This window comes from Diceros bicornis, chromosome 5, assembly GCF_020826845.1.
Source record: "Diceros bicornis minor isolate mBicDic1 chromosome 5, mDicBic1.mat.cur, whole genome shotgun sequence".
Classification (NCBI taxonomy): Eukaryota; Metazoa; Chordata; class Mammalia; order Perissodactyla; family Rhinocerotidae; genus Diceros; species Diceros bicornis.
In genome coordinates, this window is record NC_080744.1 from 96,448,889 (window position 1) to 96,464,620 (window position 15,732).

At 39.5% G+C, this 15,732-nt stretch overlaps 1 protein-coding gene across 4 annotated transcripts in view; it reads left to right on the plus strand.

Annotated features, from left to right (window-relative positions):
* Positions 1-37: 37 nt before the first annotated feature.
* The window catches only part of EFL1 (elongation factor like GTPase 1), a 130,227-nt gene continuing 114,532 nt past the window's right edge, over positions 38-15,732 (plus strand). Inside the window, exons 1-4 of one of the 4 annotated variants that reach the window (XM_058542569.1) lie at positions 38-115; positions 819-928; positions 3,792-3,859; positions 9,044-9,128. In XM_058542569.1, the coding sequence (XP_058398552.1) occupies positions 838-928; positions 3,792-3,859; positions 9,044-9,128 (244 nt within the window). In that variant the 5' untranslated portion in view covers positions 38-115; positions 819-837. Of the gene's footprint in view, positions 116-535; positions 672-818; positions 929-3,791; positions 3,860-9,043; positions 9,129-9,271; positions 9,366-15,732 lie in introns of those variants that run through there. The other 3 variants (XM_058542568.1, XM_058542570.1, XM_058542571.1) reach the window with 3 other exon arrangements.

A 15,732-nucleotide genomic window follows, 5' to 3' on the forward strand; every position in this document is an offset into this window, starting at 1 on the left:
GGCCGGCTCCTCCCCCGGCTTGGGCGTTGGGGGCTAGCGGCGCTGTTGGCGCCGCCGACGTGGGTGGTGTGGCCGGCGCGGGGGTCCGGGCGGAGCTGCGGGACGGCCGGAGCCGGTGGGTGCGCGCGGGGTCCGGCGTCCTCCTCGGGCCGCGGTGGGGACCGGGTAGCGGCGGCGGGGCGGGCGGCCGCTCCTCTGTGTGGACCCGGGGTCCTCGAGGAGAGCGAATGCGGGGCCCCACGGAGATGAAGGGAACGTGGAGTCAGCGTTCTTCTCGTTCCAGAAGGATGGAAGGAAGACGCTGAGTGCAGCTGCGTGGTTAGTCGGCACGTGGCTCGGAACTTTCTTGGGGCTCATAAGCAGTGGTGGAGCCGGTGTCTCACTTCCGGTGAAGGCGAGCGAGGACGATAGGACGGGGGGCCTGGAGGGACACCGAGCGGGGGAGGGAGAGGTCGGCGTCCTCTCCGCTCCTGCCTGCGGCCCTTCCTCCGTGTGGTCGCTGACCGGAGGCGTGTACCCGAGCGCCCGCCCGGCGGCGGCCACTGCTGCTCCTGTGCTCCCAGCCCCCACCCACGGGCTGCGTGGTTCACCGCGGCCCAGGAAGAGCGAGCTCCGCGAGTCGGGTCGTGATACGGTGTTTGGTTACGTGCTCAGGTTGGACTTGGGCCTGGGTGGGTATAGTCCGTCAGTAATCTAGGTCATTGGGTTCTTAGTTTAAGGGACTTGAGAAGCCTGGTCAGCTCCCTGCATTAACAAAAAAAAATTTATGCTCTGACCTTTGGCCCATGTGCCATTTGTAATACATATTTAATTTTTAGTCACAGGAAATAAGTGACCATGGTGCTCAATAGTTTGGATAAGATGATTCAACTCCAGAAAAACACTGCCAACATCAGGAATATCTGTGTTTTGGCTCATGTTGACCATGGTAAGAATCCTTTTTAAATGGCTTATTTTCCATAATTAAGGGATTGTGTCTCCACGTGTGTCAGTGGAGTGACGCTGTGGGCAGTCGAGAGTGATACTTGCGAAGAAGCAAGTCTTATTTCCTCTAAAATGATGTTAGAGAAGCACGCTGTACAGCATTTGAAATGAACACAACTAACTAGTGATTAGCATTCTTCTATATAGTTTATTGCATTGTTTTTTAAATGCGAAGTTGAGTTTTTGTTGAAACGTGAAGAATTTTTGAAATGGCTTAGTCATATAAAAAGTTTACAGTCTTGACATAGTATCCTCAGAACCTGTGTTTTGTGATTCTTTTTAACTCCTGAGATATTTATTGAACGTCTACTAGGTTCAAGGTATTTTGCTAGGTAGAGGTTTATGAATAGGGCACCAGCCCAGGTCTAGGGGCAATTTGGGGGTTGAGGCAGTGCAAAATGAGACAGGCAAAAAGTAGACTATCAGGGTTGGGAGAACTAGAGGTTTGGGAAGCTAGGAATGGGTTAAGAAAAGGGCTTCACAACATAGTTAGTATTAGAGATGACCCTTGAAGGGGGATTCAGGATGGCAGATGGAGACACACATTCCAAGTGGGAATAGTGTCAGCAAGGGGAAAAGGAAGTGTATGTGACTGAAGCCCAGGACGTGAAAGGGCAGGGATAGCTAAGGCGTGGTGTGTATGCTTCTGACTGGCATTGCTGTTACACCAAAACATTGCTTCCTGCTAAGACTGCTCTTAGTTTCAAACTTCTTAGTTCAGGTAGCCACAGCAAAGTGATGGGAATGGGTATGTGAAATAAAACCTACTTACTATCCTGAAGGTGAGGAAATAATAGATGAAAGTGAAGAGGCAGGCTGGGCCGTATTGCATGGAGCCCTTGATGCCAGTGAGGCACTGGGATAAGGGTTAAGTGCTCCAGCTCTGCAGTTAGACATCCTGAGTTCAGAACTCCATTTCAGGTTACTTTGCTTTTTGAGCTTCAGTATAGAATATCTGTAAACGGGGATGAAAACTGTACCTACCTCATAGGGTTGTGAGGATTAAATGTAATAAGAAGCCCTTGGCAGGTACATGCTTTATCATGATGATGATCATTAACGTTTATTATTAGGTACTGGGGAGCCATTGGGAGAACAAAATAAAGCAGGGGTGTTGTAATCAAGTAGTACATTACAAAGATTAGTCTGGTGGAAGTGTTTAGGATGAATTGAAAGGCAGAAAAGAGGTCAGGTCGCTATTGCCATTGACAAAATAGCTGAAGTGAAGTAGTATGGCAACTGAAAGGGGAAGTAATGGATCACTTTATAGGTGAAGCCGACTGAGAATGAGTTTTATATACAGATCCAGTGACTAACCCTGCCGCCATGAGTTTTTATAATTACACTGCTCACATTTTGAGGACGTGAGGTTTGACAAAAGTATTTTTTTGCTTTGTGAGTTAAATCATGTGGCAAGTGAGTGGCATGTGTGTGTATAACAAATTACTTTTAAATTTACTCTTTAAAATTATGTTAAAATAGTACTGTCCTAGGAAACCTGTAATTCATTTATTCATTCAAGAAATATTCATTGAATGTTTCTTATATGCCAAGCATCGTTCTGGTCCCAGGGATATAGCCACGAATAAAGCAAAGTCCCTGCTTTCTTGGCACTACATTGTAGGGGATATGTGCTTGCCATGCTTGGAATGAATCCTACTCCATTGGATAGCAGGAAGGTGATGTTCTAGGATTATATGCTAACACATAATATTTACATGGCAAACAGGTAACACAGTATTAAAGGTCTTCAGTGCTCCTGTTGATTGGTCTCTATTTCACACAGATTCCATAGCTTTGCTAAATTCCTCAGGTGCAGTAGAGACTTGTTTGTTTTGAAGAAAAAACCCTCCTTTTGTTACTCCAGCCCAGCTGCAGTAATTATATATACGGGCAGCGTTCTTTAAACAAAGTTACCTGTTTGTACTACTTGAAATTGTGTAGAGTTAATAAAGGTAGCCATAAGTGTGTACTTGAATGTACGAAGAGTTTCTTTTATTATAAAGTAGATTCCTAGGTCTTTGTTTGGATACTAGGTAGCATCGGTAGCTACAGTGTAGCTGATGCCCTCCACAGGCTTACAAACAGTAGGAGATACTGGTAAATCTCCTGAATTTCTTTGCTAAAGAAATATTTTTCTTAAGACAGTTTGACTGGCAAATGCCAGCTAAGACCATACAGGGAAATGTGGCAGAAGATTATGTTCTGTTGTTTCTTGGTGATGTTTTACCCAGTATACCATTCCGAGACAAAAATGATTGCTGTGCTATCCTTTTGTTGTTCTGAGCTATCTTTAAGTTTATAGGCATGGTCACTGTTATAGATATTGGAAGATTGATATAATAATTACAATAAACTTGATCAAATTCTTGTAGGACAGATTTTAGTAACTGTACAAGTTGTCCAATGTTCTCTATTTTGATTGGCACAGTGGTTTGTCTCATCACTTAAGAGTCTGTACATTTTACTCTGTAAATTATGCCTCAATTTTAAAAAAAGCTCTGTGCTTAAAAAAAGTTGCTTGAACAACTTATCAGATGAGGTCGATGAAGTCCACAGGGTTGGAGTTAACAGATTATGGCACTGTAGAGTGCCGGAATCTGTGTCCTTCCGGATGCTACTCTAGTTAAAAGTCTAATTATTAAACTCCTTAAAATGCTTATTATGTCTTGCTTTCCTCAGTATAGATAAATAGGGATTCTTTGCTAAACCAATTCTTACGGTCAGATGTTAAATCTGTAGATACAATCCATCTCCCTCTTTTGGAAAAAAAAAATAGATTTGAATTAATATTGTTATTTTAACAGGAAAAACTACTTTGGCTGACTGTCTTATATCTAGTAATGGAATCATCTCCAGCCGCCTAGCAGGCAAGGTATGTTGTTATATTTGATAAATACTTTTTGCATTTCAGTAAGTATCAGCTATCTACAATGTGATGAGCCATTTGCTGTGTTCTTAGAGATCCCAAAAAAGTATAAAGCATAGTTCATGCATCTAAGAAGCTGCCAATCTATTTAGCAAGATAAAATAGATGTTGAGAAAAAGGTATTTCTATAGTGCCTTATATTACTTTATGTTAATATTTTATACATACAAAAATGAGTTTTTGCTGCAAGTCAAGTGATAGCCTGGCATGACTGGAAGATTTCAACTGAGGAGATTTTTCACAGTGGATGAGTTGGGTGGTTTAAGGAGAAGGCAGAGAAACCATCAAGTGGAGGAAATAACGTGGATAAAGTGGGTAAAGGCTAATTTGTGTTTTGTGCTTGATTTGAGTGGAACATTTGCCTAGAGACTACTGAGAGGGAAAATGCTACTGTGGAGACTACTGTAGAGAGACTGTATCAGATTATAGAAAACCTCGAAGGCTATCAAAGGAAGACTTCTGAAGTGTGAGAGTTGTGATGAAAATAGTATTTTAGAAAATGAAATTAAAGAGATCTTTGTTTCTAGCTGTGAGTTGAAAGGACTTGGAATTTATTTGCTGTAGAAAAATGGAGATATTCCTCTCCCTAATGAATTTAAGATCTAATCAGCAGAATTTATCAGGTGACTGGGCATAGAGAGAAGAGGAGATAGAGAAGCAAAATTGAATCAAAAAAGCAGGCCTAGGAGACTGAAGGAAGAATAGGACATTTGAGGCAAGTTGAATGGAGAACTGGCCCAAGACACTGTCTAGAGGAAGCTGGAAAAAACTAGGTTGAGTGAAATAATAAAGTGCTTGTGTTTTTCCCACTTGAGAAGTTACAACAAGTACAATAACTCTAAAGTAAGTAGATAAAAGGAAATACTAAAGCACAAATTAATGAAGTAGAAAACAAACATTTCATAGAAAAGACCAGTGAAGCCAAACTTTGTTTTTGGAAAAGATTAATACAGCTAACAAGTATGATATAATAATGATGGACATGTCATTATACATTTAAAGAATGACCCCTAATTAAACTATGGACTTTATTTAATAATACTGTGTTGATATTGGTTCATTAATTGTAACGTGTACCACACTAATACAAGATGTAAATAATAGGGGAAACTGCGTGTGTAGTCGCGGAGGAGATATTTGGGAACCTCTATACTTTCCAATCAATTTTTCTGTAGACTTAAAATTGCTCTAAAAAGATAAAGTCTATTAATTTAAAAAAATTACTGGCAATATAGACAATTTATGATCATCTTGTAATTCAACTGATAACTAGCAAAATTGATCAAGAAAAAAAGAAAGGAGGAAGGAATATGTGATACTAGGGAAGAAAAATGCTGTAGAGATTAAAGAGGTAATTGGATATAATGAACAACTTCATGGCAATAAGCTTAAAAATGGAGAAATGGAAAAATGTCTGGAGCACTATAACTTACCAAAATAGAATCAAGAAGAAATAGAAAACATGACTGTAAATTTAAGAAATTGAATTGGTTGGCAAAAATATTTCAACAAAGAAGTCACATGGTTCAACTCTCTAGTTTTACCAAAACATTAATGAACCATTCCAAAGTATAGCGGGGGAAAAAACAGGGACTACTCTCCAGATCATGGGAAGATGGCATAACCTTGATGACAAAAAGTCTGTTAAGGAAAATACAAGACAGGAACATTACATGATAACCTTATGATTGTAGATATAAAATTATCATTATTATAAAACAGAATCTGGAATTATATAGAAACTTAGTTCTTCATAACCAAATAGAGTTTATCCCAAAGAATTCAAGATTGGTTTGATGTAATTTCAGCATGTTAACAGATTAAAGGAAGAAAATCATGATCATTTCAGTAGACTCAGAAGACATTCAATAAAATTCAGTCTCCTGTATGATAAAACTTGTTAGCAAAGTAGGTTTAGAAGGGAGTTTCCATAATCTGATATGGAGTATCTACAAAAAATCCTGCAGTGAAGATTGAACTTGATGAAGTGTTGAAACTCTTCTGTTTATATTTAGGGATAAGGCAAGGGTGGCTTTGGACCCTTTTGTTCATTGTATTACAGCTTCTATTTTACATTACGCTAGACGTTCTAGCTGCAACAACAAGGCAAGAAAAAAAAGTAAAAAGTATGAGTTTTGGAAAGGAAGAAACAGCTGCATTATTAATAGATGATATGACTTTGTGGAAAACTGAAAGAGTATACAGATAAATTGCTAGGATATTAATAAGAATTTAGCAGATTTCAGGATACAAAAGTCATTGAAAGAGAATTTATACATGAGCAATAAATAGAAAATATAATTTAAAAAATATACCACTTAAATAGCATTAAAAATGTACCTGTGAGATGATATTGGAGAAAACTTAAATAAATGGAGAGGTATACCATGATCGTGGATTGGCAGACTCAGTATTCTTAAAATGACAGGATTCTTCCTATTGATCTGTAGATTTGGCAGTCCCAGTAAAAATTCCAACCTTTTTTTTTTTTGAACTTGATATGCTGATTCTAAAATCCATACAGAAGAGCAAAGGGCCAGTAATAGCCAAGACATCTAAGAAGAAGAGTAGGGTGTGGAATATGTCTTACCAGATAGCAAGACTTATTGTGAATCTATTGTAAGCTGTGGTTTGCAATCAGCCGAGGGATAAAATTGATGGCCCGGGATAGCAGGCCTAGAAGCAGGGAGTCTCACTTATCACGGAGCTGGCATTTCAGACCTGTAGGGAAAAGCTGAACCTCTCAATACGTTGTCCTTGGACAGTGGATATCTATGTGGAAAAAAAAGAGAACTGGACCTTTCCTTAACAGCATGTGTAAAAATCAATCGCACTTGGTTAAAAATACTTAGATGTGAAAGGCAAAACTGTAAAACTTTTAGAAAATAATATAGGACAATACTTTTGTGACTTTAAGGGAAGATTTCTTATATAAGACAAAAAAAGTGCACACCATTATGTAAAAGTTTGATTGACTCAGCTACATTAAAACTAAGCACATCTATTTATCAGAAGATACCATAAAGAAAGTGAAAAGACAAGCCTGGTAACGGGGGGAAAATATTAATAACACACATATATTTGACAAAGGTCTAATATTCAGAGACTATAAATAACTCCTATCCAAAAGAAAATAGACCTGTAATACAACCAAAAAAAAGATGGAGAAAAATCTTGAATAAGAAACTCACAGAAGAGGAATACCAAATGGTAGTACAATAAACTTACAAAAAGATAATCCCGTTAATAATTGGAGAAATGTAATTTAAAACCACAAAATATTATTTATCATCCATCTGATTTAAAAAATAAAGTCTGATAACTTCAAGTGTTGCTGAGGTTGCAGAGCAACAGAAGCACTGTTCCACTGTTCAGAGTGTAGAACAGTCCAACTACTTTAGAAAACAATTTGGAAATATCTGGTAAGGTTGGAGATGTGCACATTTAATAACTCAGAAATTCCACTCCTAGATAGTGTACCAAGAGACATACACCCGACTGTTAATAGCAGCTCAGTTATAGTTACAGAAACCAGACTCAATCTACGTGTCCATCACTAACAGAATGGATGAATAAGGTGTGGTGGATTTGTGTAGTGGAATCCTACAGTAATGAGAATTAATGAACTATAACTACCTCCATCAATATGTATGAATCTCAGGAATATAATATTGAGCAAAGAAAGACAAAGTGACAGAAAAATAAATAAGTTTATATATATATACTCCATTTGTATAAGGCCCAGAACCTGCAACTCTAAGTGATATATTGCTTAGTGATACTCATATTTTTTAAAATTATAAAGAAAGCAAGCTAATGAACAAGATAAAATTCAGGATAGTGGTTACCTCTGAGCCAGGGGCACAGGGGACTTCAAAAGTAACAGAAACCTTTTTTTTCTTTCTTAAATAGGATGGTGCATACACAGGTGTTCAATGTATTGTTATTCTTTCTGCCTTATACATGTTTTGTGTCAACTCACTGCTTAAAAACACACATATAGAAGAATAACAAGGGACTGAGATTTTTGGGAGGAAGACCTGAGAGGTTGGAGAGGTGAAGGGGATCCAGCAGTGCGATTCAAGGAGAGATGGGAAGAAAACTAGGAGATTTCAAACTCCTGGAAGAAATTCATGTGTGCGGTGTGAGCACACACGCACACAGAGGGTTATTAGCTATGTCTGTCTAATGCCACACTGAAATCAAGAAGAGTGAGAATTGAAAAGGATGGTTGTGTTTTGCCAGAGGTCATTGGTAGCTTTTAGGAGTTTGGTTTTGCCAGAGCTGTGGGAATGGAACCCTCTCTGAAAATTAAAGAATTAACGTGGGTGAATAAATTTGGCAATCTCATATCAATAAGTTAGTCTCAAGGCTTTTGAGTGGAAGAAATGAATAAATGCAAAGGTTAAGAATTTTTCAAAAGTTTGACAGTGGAGAGAAATAAGGCAGGGCAGGGAAAAGATCTTTCGGGAGAGGGAGGAAGGAGATTAGTGAGGTGCCTTAGGGCTGAGGAGTTGGAAAGGGATGGGTTCTTCAGTTATTCGAAGCCACTATCACTACTGATGCACTGCAAAGCCTAGAGAATGAGATGTTTGTGGGCATTAATGCTTTATGAAAGCCATCAGCCAAATGGTGATGTTATAAATATCTTCTACTGTATCATTGTTTTTTAAAAAATGTGTTTAAAATTTGCTAATTTGGGAAAAGGAGTGAAGACTTCTCACACCTTTAGAGACCTTCTATTTCAGTCTCTGCTCAGACTTTGTTGAACAGCCTATGAATAGGAAAAGAATGGCTGTGTTCTTGATGAATAGAAGGAATTTCCCCAAATACTTTACTTTCTCTGAATTGCTGATGGACTACCTAGTCATTCATGGCTGAAATTTGAATGAGCAACACTCGGGAGGGTATGCAGTGTTTGAATACATTTGGAAAGTGATTATATCTTTCAAGTTGTCTATTTCTCTTCCCCAACAGCTTCCCTTCTGCAGCTCCACTCCCTTTAAAAAAAATACAAAAGGCTTTTTAGTTTAAAATTTAAGTATTTAAAGCAAAAGTCCAAATCATTCCATTTTAATGTTATATTTTAATTCATTGGGAAGTAAGAATGCATATGTTGCATTTTTACAGTTAAGATACATGGACAGCAGAGAAGATGAACAGATCCGAGGGATCACTATGAAATCCAGTGCCATTTCACTACATTATACAGAAGGTAAATGAGTCTGTGTTTTAAAGAAAAATAGTTTTGTATCTTCTGTGTCTTCCTTTCTTTTCCTGAATTAATTGCATGCCTCCGTTTCTTTGCTTTATGTTCTGCAAATTTCATTTTGGCCTCTCCAAATGATTTATTGTCAGAGTCAGGCTGTCCAGACTTGGATGCAGATGGGGACATCTGACTGGCCTGAGAGCAGAACAACTGGCAGTTCACACCTGCCCCCTATCCACCCAGGTGATTGTATGGATTTTTTCATAAGGAAAGTCAGGAGTCTTAGGACCTTGCTGGTTCAGCCTTAGTGTTCCATTTCCTGGCTGGATCCTTATTCTATCCTATGGCCTGTGTATTGGATTTCGAGTCTTACTTCACTGTGGGTTGCCATGATCATTACAGCTCACTATCCCCAAATCAGGAGGTCATTTTGACAATAACACTTCGAGGAATTTATCTGACAGAAATAGTCATACAGGTGTCATACAAAGTCGTACCTGTGAGATATATGTTCATTGATATTCACCAAAAAGTTTGTATCAGTGAAAAAAACGCCAACAACCTTAATGCCTGTCTTTGGAAAATGGTTAGGTAAACAGATACATCCATGTTATGAAATGCTATGCAGCTGTTAAAGCAACTGTTTGATCTATATGTAATTATATAGAAAAAGCATGTTAAGAGACAAAAAGCAAGTTGCAGAGTAAATTCTTGTAAGATATGAATGTGTTTTGGTAATAAAAATTTATTATGTATGTAGATAAAGATGTCTGGAAGGATACATAACCAAAATCTTGACAGTAGTTATCTCCAGGGCTGGATTATGCAAAACTCGCACTTTTCAAAATATTTATTTTTGTACTGTTTGGAAATTTTACACAAAATGTGTGTTTTTATAATTAGAAGAAAATAAAATTTTATAATTAGAAGAAAATAATAAAGATATTTTTCATTTCCCTAATGGACTGACCTGTGGTTCATCCTTCATATCTCTGGCACTGACACCAAGGGACGTACTGTGTGGGGCATGACTGTTCTCTTTGAGGGGAGTCTTATTTAGCTAACATTCACCCATTCCAATTCACTTCTGTCTTTCTGATATGGTACTGTAGGAGAATGGCCGTAGGACTTTGGGAGTTGAATGGTCTAACCTCTATTTTGTTGAACTCTATGACCTTGGGCAACTCGATCTGTTTGTTTTAAACAGGCTTTCTTGATTGCACAGAACAGAGACTTAAGCTAGCTTGGGTTGGGGTGGCTTATTGAAAGAATATGTGTGAAACTTTCAAACTGGAAACAATATTCATGAAAATCAAAAAACAGAAGCGTTATTGGAGTGACATCTCATAGAAGCTGAAATCATGTTGATTCTGGATCCAAAAGCGCCTTAGAGACCATCAGTAAAAGTTAATGGATCTTCCCTCTGGAACTCCACTGTTTGTAAACTCTGGGTTTAGTTCTCTGTTTTTGTCTCTGTTATTACTCTGTAAGTCTTTTCTTTGTCTCATAGCTTTTGTGTATTCTTAGTGTCTTCACCCTCGTAAACTCAACTTGCCCTGACCCCTCATCTCACCTCTTGTTTTTTTGCCCTATTTCTATTGCTTCCTGCTTCTTTCTCTTGTATTTCTGAGCACACATTCTCAAGAGCAGGTTGTGGCCCAGCTTATCTTTTTAGGCCACACTATGGCAGAGGTTGCACTTATGGATTGGCAACCCCTGGGTTGGACGGTCACCTCCTAGTCTGATCAGTGGTGATGGGCGTGGAGTCATAAAGTATCAAACATGTTTCTCTGTGAGCATGACTGCCTAGAAGGTGCTTTGGGTTAGGCCGTCAGTGCACTTGACAATTAGTGCAGAGCCTTGTTTTCTACATCTGCAAAATGGGGATAAAAGTTGGGGATGTTGACTGAGCCATATGCTCCCAGAACACCTGAGAGATGAGGTACATTCTTATTTGTATCCCAGCACTGATTCTGCGGAATGGGGTCTTTTCTCCTATGAAGGTGGGACAATCTGAAGGGGAGCACCCTTCTGGAGGAGGGAAACCTGATGGCTGAAGAAACTTCATAGGTGATTTTTATTTACCATGTCTTCCCCTCCTTCCCACCTCTTTCCAAATGCTCTCTTAGTTGAGAATCTCTATATTAAAGGTTAAGTCCTTTCTAGTTGTGACTCTTAACTGGCTTTCAAAAATTTTTTAAATCCTTATTAGCATTGAAAGAAGATATTTTTCTAGTTTAAAGTAAACAAACTTACAAAAACCAAGCATAATTATAGAAATGATGTTGAAAACTATCGATATGACTACTCTATCTTAGCATTTTCCAGGGACCTAGTTCTTCCTTGAGAAAATGCAGCCTCTCTCATCTTGACATTTGTGACCAAAATGTACAGTGTACATTTGTACAGTGTACAAATGTTGGGACCATATTGTTAAACCTCGTTATTTTCCTGTTTCTTACCCACCTGTCTTTGTGCCCCTCCCACAAGAATACCATACATCTATCTGGTTATTTCAAGAGTGAGGAGATACTCCCAACAATACACATTCTATAAAAAATCCTAAGGGGATATAATACCTTTGAATCCTTTAACCTAGAATGCAAATACAGATGGGAGAAATGTACTCAAATGGGTTAAATAATTTTAAATTCATGGACTGTTCTTTGAATAGTCTCAAAAGGCAGATTGCTGTCATTTCTACTCGTAGCCATTCTTTATATCTGTGAGCAAATATTGCTATTGCAGAACTTCTGAAATGAACTTTTCATTCTAATTTGTCTTTTTAAAAATTTTAAATTTACATTATAGAAAATTCAGTATGTTATAGAATATACAGTAAAACACAAGAATGAAATAAAAGTCACTCCTAGTTTTACTGCCTCTTATTTTGTTGTCAGTTTTTACATTTAATCCAACAGTTATTGTGTGCATGTGTGCCCATACGTGCATGCAAGCTGTGAAGTAGATATATAACTTAATTTTCCCCCCAAATAGTTAACTGCTTATTCCAACACCAGTCAAATGTGATGATAAAGTACTATATTATGAGTTCTTGATGTGGTGTTGGTGTTGACCTCTAAGTGAGTGAGGCAGTCTGGGTGGGACTGTTAAGGGCTGGAAAGTGAATTGTGCCCACCCATGAAACAGTCGCTCCTCCCCTCCAGGTGGGGGCAAGTGCCATTCAGCTCCAGCTGACTGATGCCTTGTGGGAATCTGTTTTTTCAAGAAAAGTTAGCATTGAGATTTTTGGTGAAATCTTCCAGTTTTTAAAGTATTGGCAACTTATTTAAAAATTGTTAAATATCACGTAGAACAAATTGCAGCAGGCTTTAACTTATAGACTTTCAGTTTGTAACTTCAGGATATAGCCCACCTAGCAACCTGGTTCAAGGGGACACTCAGGATTCACCCAAGTGGCAGCCACGTGTAGCTTGGATGTACTCCAAATGTGGAGACCAAGGATATGGCATGGCTTTCTGCAGAGAGATCCAAATGCAAGTTCACCTCTTTGTAAACACCTCTATAGGGGTTAGTAGTCATGGGCAGGTGGGGGATTTTCACCGCTGTGGGTTTCAGCTCTTGCTCTCTGGTCTTAATCTCCAAAGGAGATTTCCTCAGGCCACGAGGAAACTGACCCATGCCATCCAGATTCACAAGGCCAGCATGTACTGGAAAGTCATCTGTCTTATTGAGAGGCAGTAGCTTCCCTTTCCTTCCGGATATGTGAACATTAACCCGTGGTCCTGATTATTGTCGTATTTCTTTAGGACTGAGGCTAGGAGGGAAGGGTTCCGTTGTCCCTTCTTTGACTGAAGGTCAGATTTTTTCCTCCTTAGATAATGAATGCCTTGCTTTGTGAAGCATTCAGTTGATGCCAGGTCTAAGAAAATGGGTACATGTTAGTTTGATTCTGAGCTAGTTACCTCATTTGCATGATTTTGTTTAATCCTCATAGCAACCCTGTGAGATGGATATTATCCTCATTTTATATGTGTGCAAAATGGAGTTCACAGAGGTTACGAAACATTCCCAAGGACAGAGTAGTTAGTAGGTCATAGTCCTGGGAACCAGGTAATTACATTTCCAGCCTGTTCATTTGGCCCAGGAGTCTCTTGGAAGTTAGTCAGTCCAGGCCATGGCTGATTCCTCCTGAAGTGTGAGTCCCTCTTGTCCACCAGGGATTGCTGAGACTACCTACAGACCTCTTGTGGCCGGCATTACCCACGTCTCTGTTGTCTTTCTTCACTGCCCAAGATGGAAGCCACGTGATCTGGCCTCTCTAGTACTCTCTTCCCCATGTTTCTCTGTGATTCTAACACCCTCCCTCAACCTGCCACTATTCCCTTCCTTCCCAAAACTTACTCTGAAAACATTTCAAGCTAAACAAACTTCCTTAACATCTTTTTGTTGTTGTTCCCTCCTTCTTCCTGGCTGTTTTCCAAGGACACTGCGTTCCTTGTACTTGTTTCAAGTGAATGCCATTCATTCTTGCATGCTCCATCTATCCTTGGGTTAAGACATGGGATTGCTATTCTTCTTGTTCTCTACTTCTGGTTCAAAGCTTAATTCTTCCACTCTGTTTTAAAACTCCATCTCTTTTGAGACTCATAGTGTCCAGTTATTCTCCTTTACTCTTTCTTATCACTGTCAGCTCCTAGTTACGGTCCCCATTCATTATTGCCTTTGTCACCTGGCTCATAATTTTTCATTTTACCCAAATCTGCCAGGGTAGCTTTTACCATCCCTGAGAATGAGCATGGCCTCTCAACAACAGTGATGTTTAAATCTCCACTCACCCACTGTCAAGGCTACTTTCTGGATTTTAACATCATGTGGAACTGTCCATCTTTGGCATTTCAAATTTAAATTCTCCCTTCTCCACAATCTTCGATTCTCCCAGCTTTCTCATCTATGTAGTGAAGTACCCATTCTTTGACTTCATAAAGCTCTCCAGTCTCTTGAACCCCATCAGCATCCTTCATTACTTCCTGCCGTATATAGTCCAGATTTGTCATTTCACGGATAGTCTTGCCAAGGTCCTCAGTTTGTTTGCTTCCTTGGCCTTCTGTTATACTCCTCCTAGCAAAACTCTAACCCTTGACAGAGCTAACTGTATACTTCTTCCTCCTTATACTGGGGCTGGGTTATTGACTGGTCCTCAGGACTGCAGACTTCTCATATCTCTTCTGTTGGGTCTTGCTCATTCTTGCCAATGGCTCTCTAAACCTTCTAGTCTCTTCCAGCCCACCTCTCATCTCTTCCCCCTCAATCTCAGTGGCATCCTTACCTTCTGTTTCACAGAAAATGGAAGGATTCTCTCAACTGCTTGCCACCACACCTGAAAACATAATGGTATTAGTATCTTTGCTTGCACCCTGTCATTGTGAAAGACCTGTGCTCTGGACTTACCTCCTATTGATTATCTTTTCTCCTGTTATCTTCAACCTCTCCCTTCCCTTTGTCTTGATGCCTCACCATCAGCTTTTTAAGCATGGTTGAGTCTTTTAGCTCCATGCCCCTCTGCAGGGTCTTAGTGTAAGGTGCAATTACTCTTTTAATTGCTCTGACAATAGGACCTGCGCTTTATAGTAATGGCACATATTAGCAATGTGAAATTGAGTGAAAGAGACTTGAGCTTTGATCTCTGACTTTCCCTCCAGGTTGCAAAGGTTTGGAACCCTTATGTGTGTTCCAAGAAGTGAACATCGACCTTTTTTTATTCCAAGCTTTCTTATTCTGGTTCTTATTCTTATATCCTTCCAAGCAAAAATGCCAATGAGCAGAAAAATCAGGAAGATGTGGATGTAGGGCCGCCCCGTGGCTTAGCGGTTGGGTGCGCACGCTCTGCTGCTGGCGGCCCGGGTTCGGATCCTGGGCGCGCACCGACGCGCCTCTTCTCTGGCCATGCTGAGGCCGTGTCCCACATACAGCAACTAGAAGGATGTGCAGCTATGACATACAACTGTCTACTCGGGCTTTGGGGGGAAAAATAAATAAAAATTAAAAAAAAGATGTGGATGTGTAATTACTAGATTTACTAGCTACACAGGAGGATTTCAAAGATAAAGTTCTCAGTGATGTCAAAGTTCAGAGTGTGGACGTAGTACTAGGTGGCTGACGTAAATTGGTGTGATACTGAGAAAAACCAAAAGCAAGTGAGATAAACGATAATCAGAAGTGGCCCGTACATGGTCTAGTTTGTTTCGTGTTGGAGGAAGGTCTGGAGAGAACTTTGGGACGGGTTTATGCAGCAAGAAAACTTAATTTGTTTCTTATTCGTAGTTGTTTCTAGATCATCGTTCCCTCATTCCTCCCTAACCACCTCACTTTTGACATTTACACCATCAGAGTCAACCACCCACAGCCTCTTGTTGTGGCAGCCTTCTCATGAAGACACAACTCACCCTGCCATACCCTGTTACCTATGTCAACAAATAGGAGATAGAATGGGTTGTGTAATTCTGTTAAACAATAAACTATATTGATTTTCAACTTATGTTTTATGTATTGATTTAAGATATATAAGGGACAGTAGTGGTATTTCCTATGGAAACTTGTGATTATAGTGGGAGTATAATTTATGTCCATGTGTGTTATTAAATAAAGT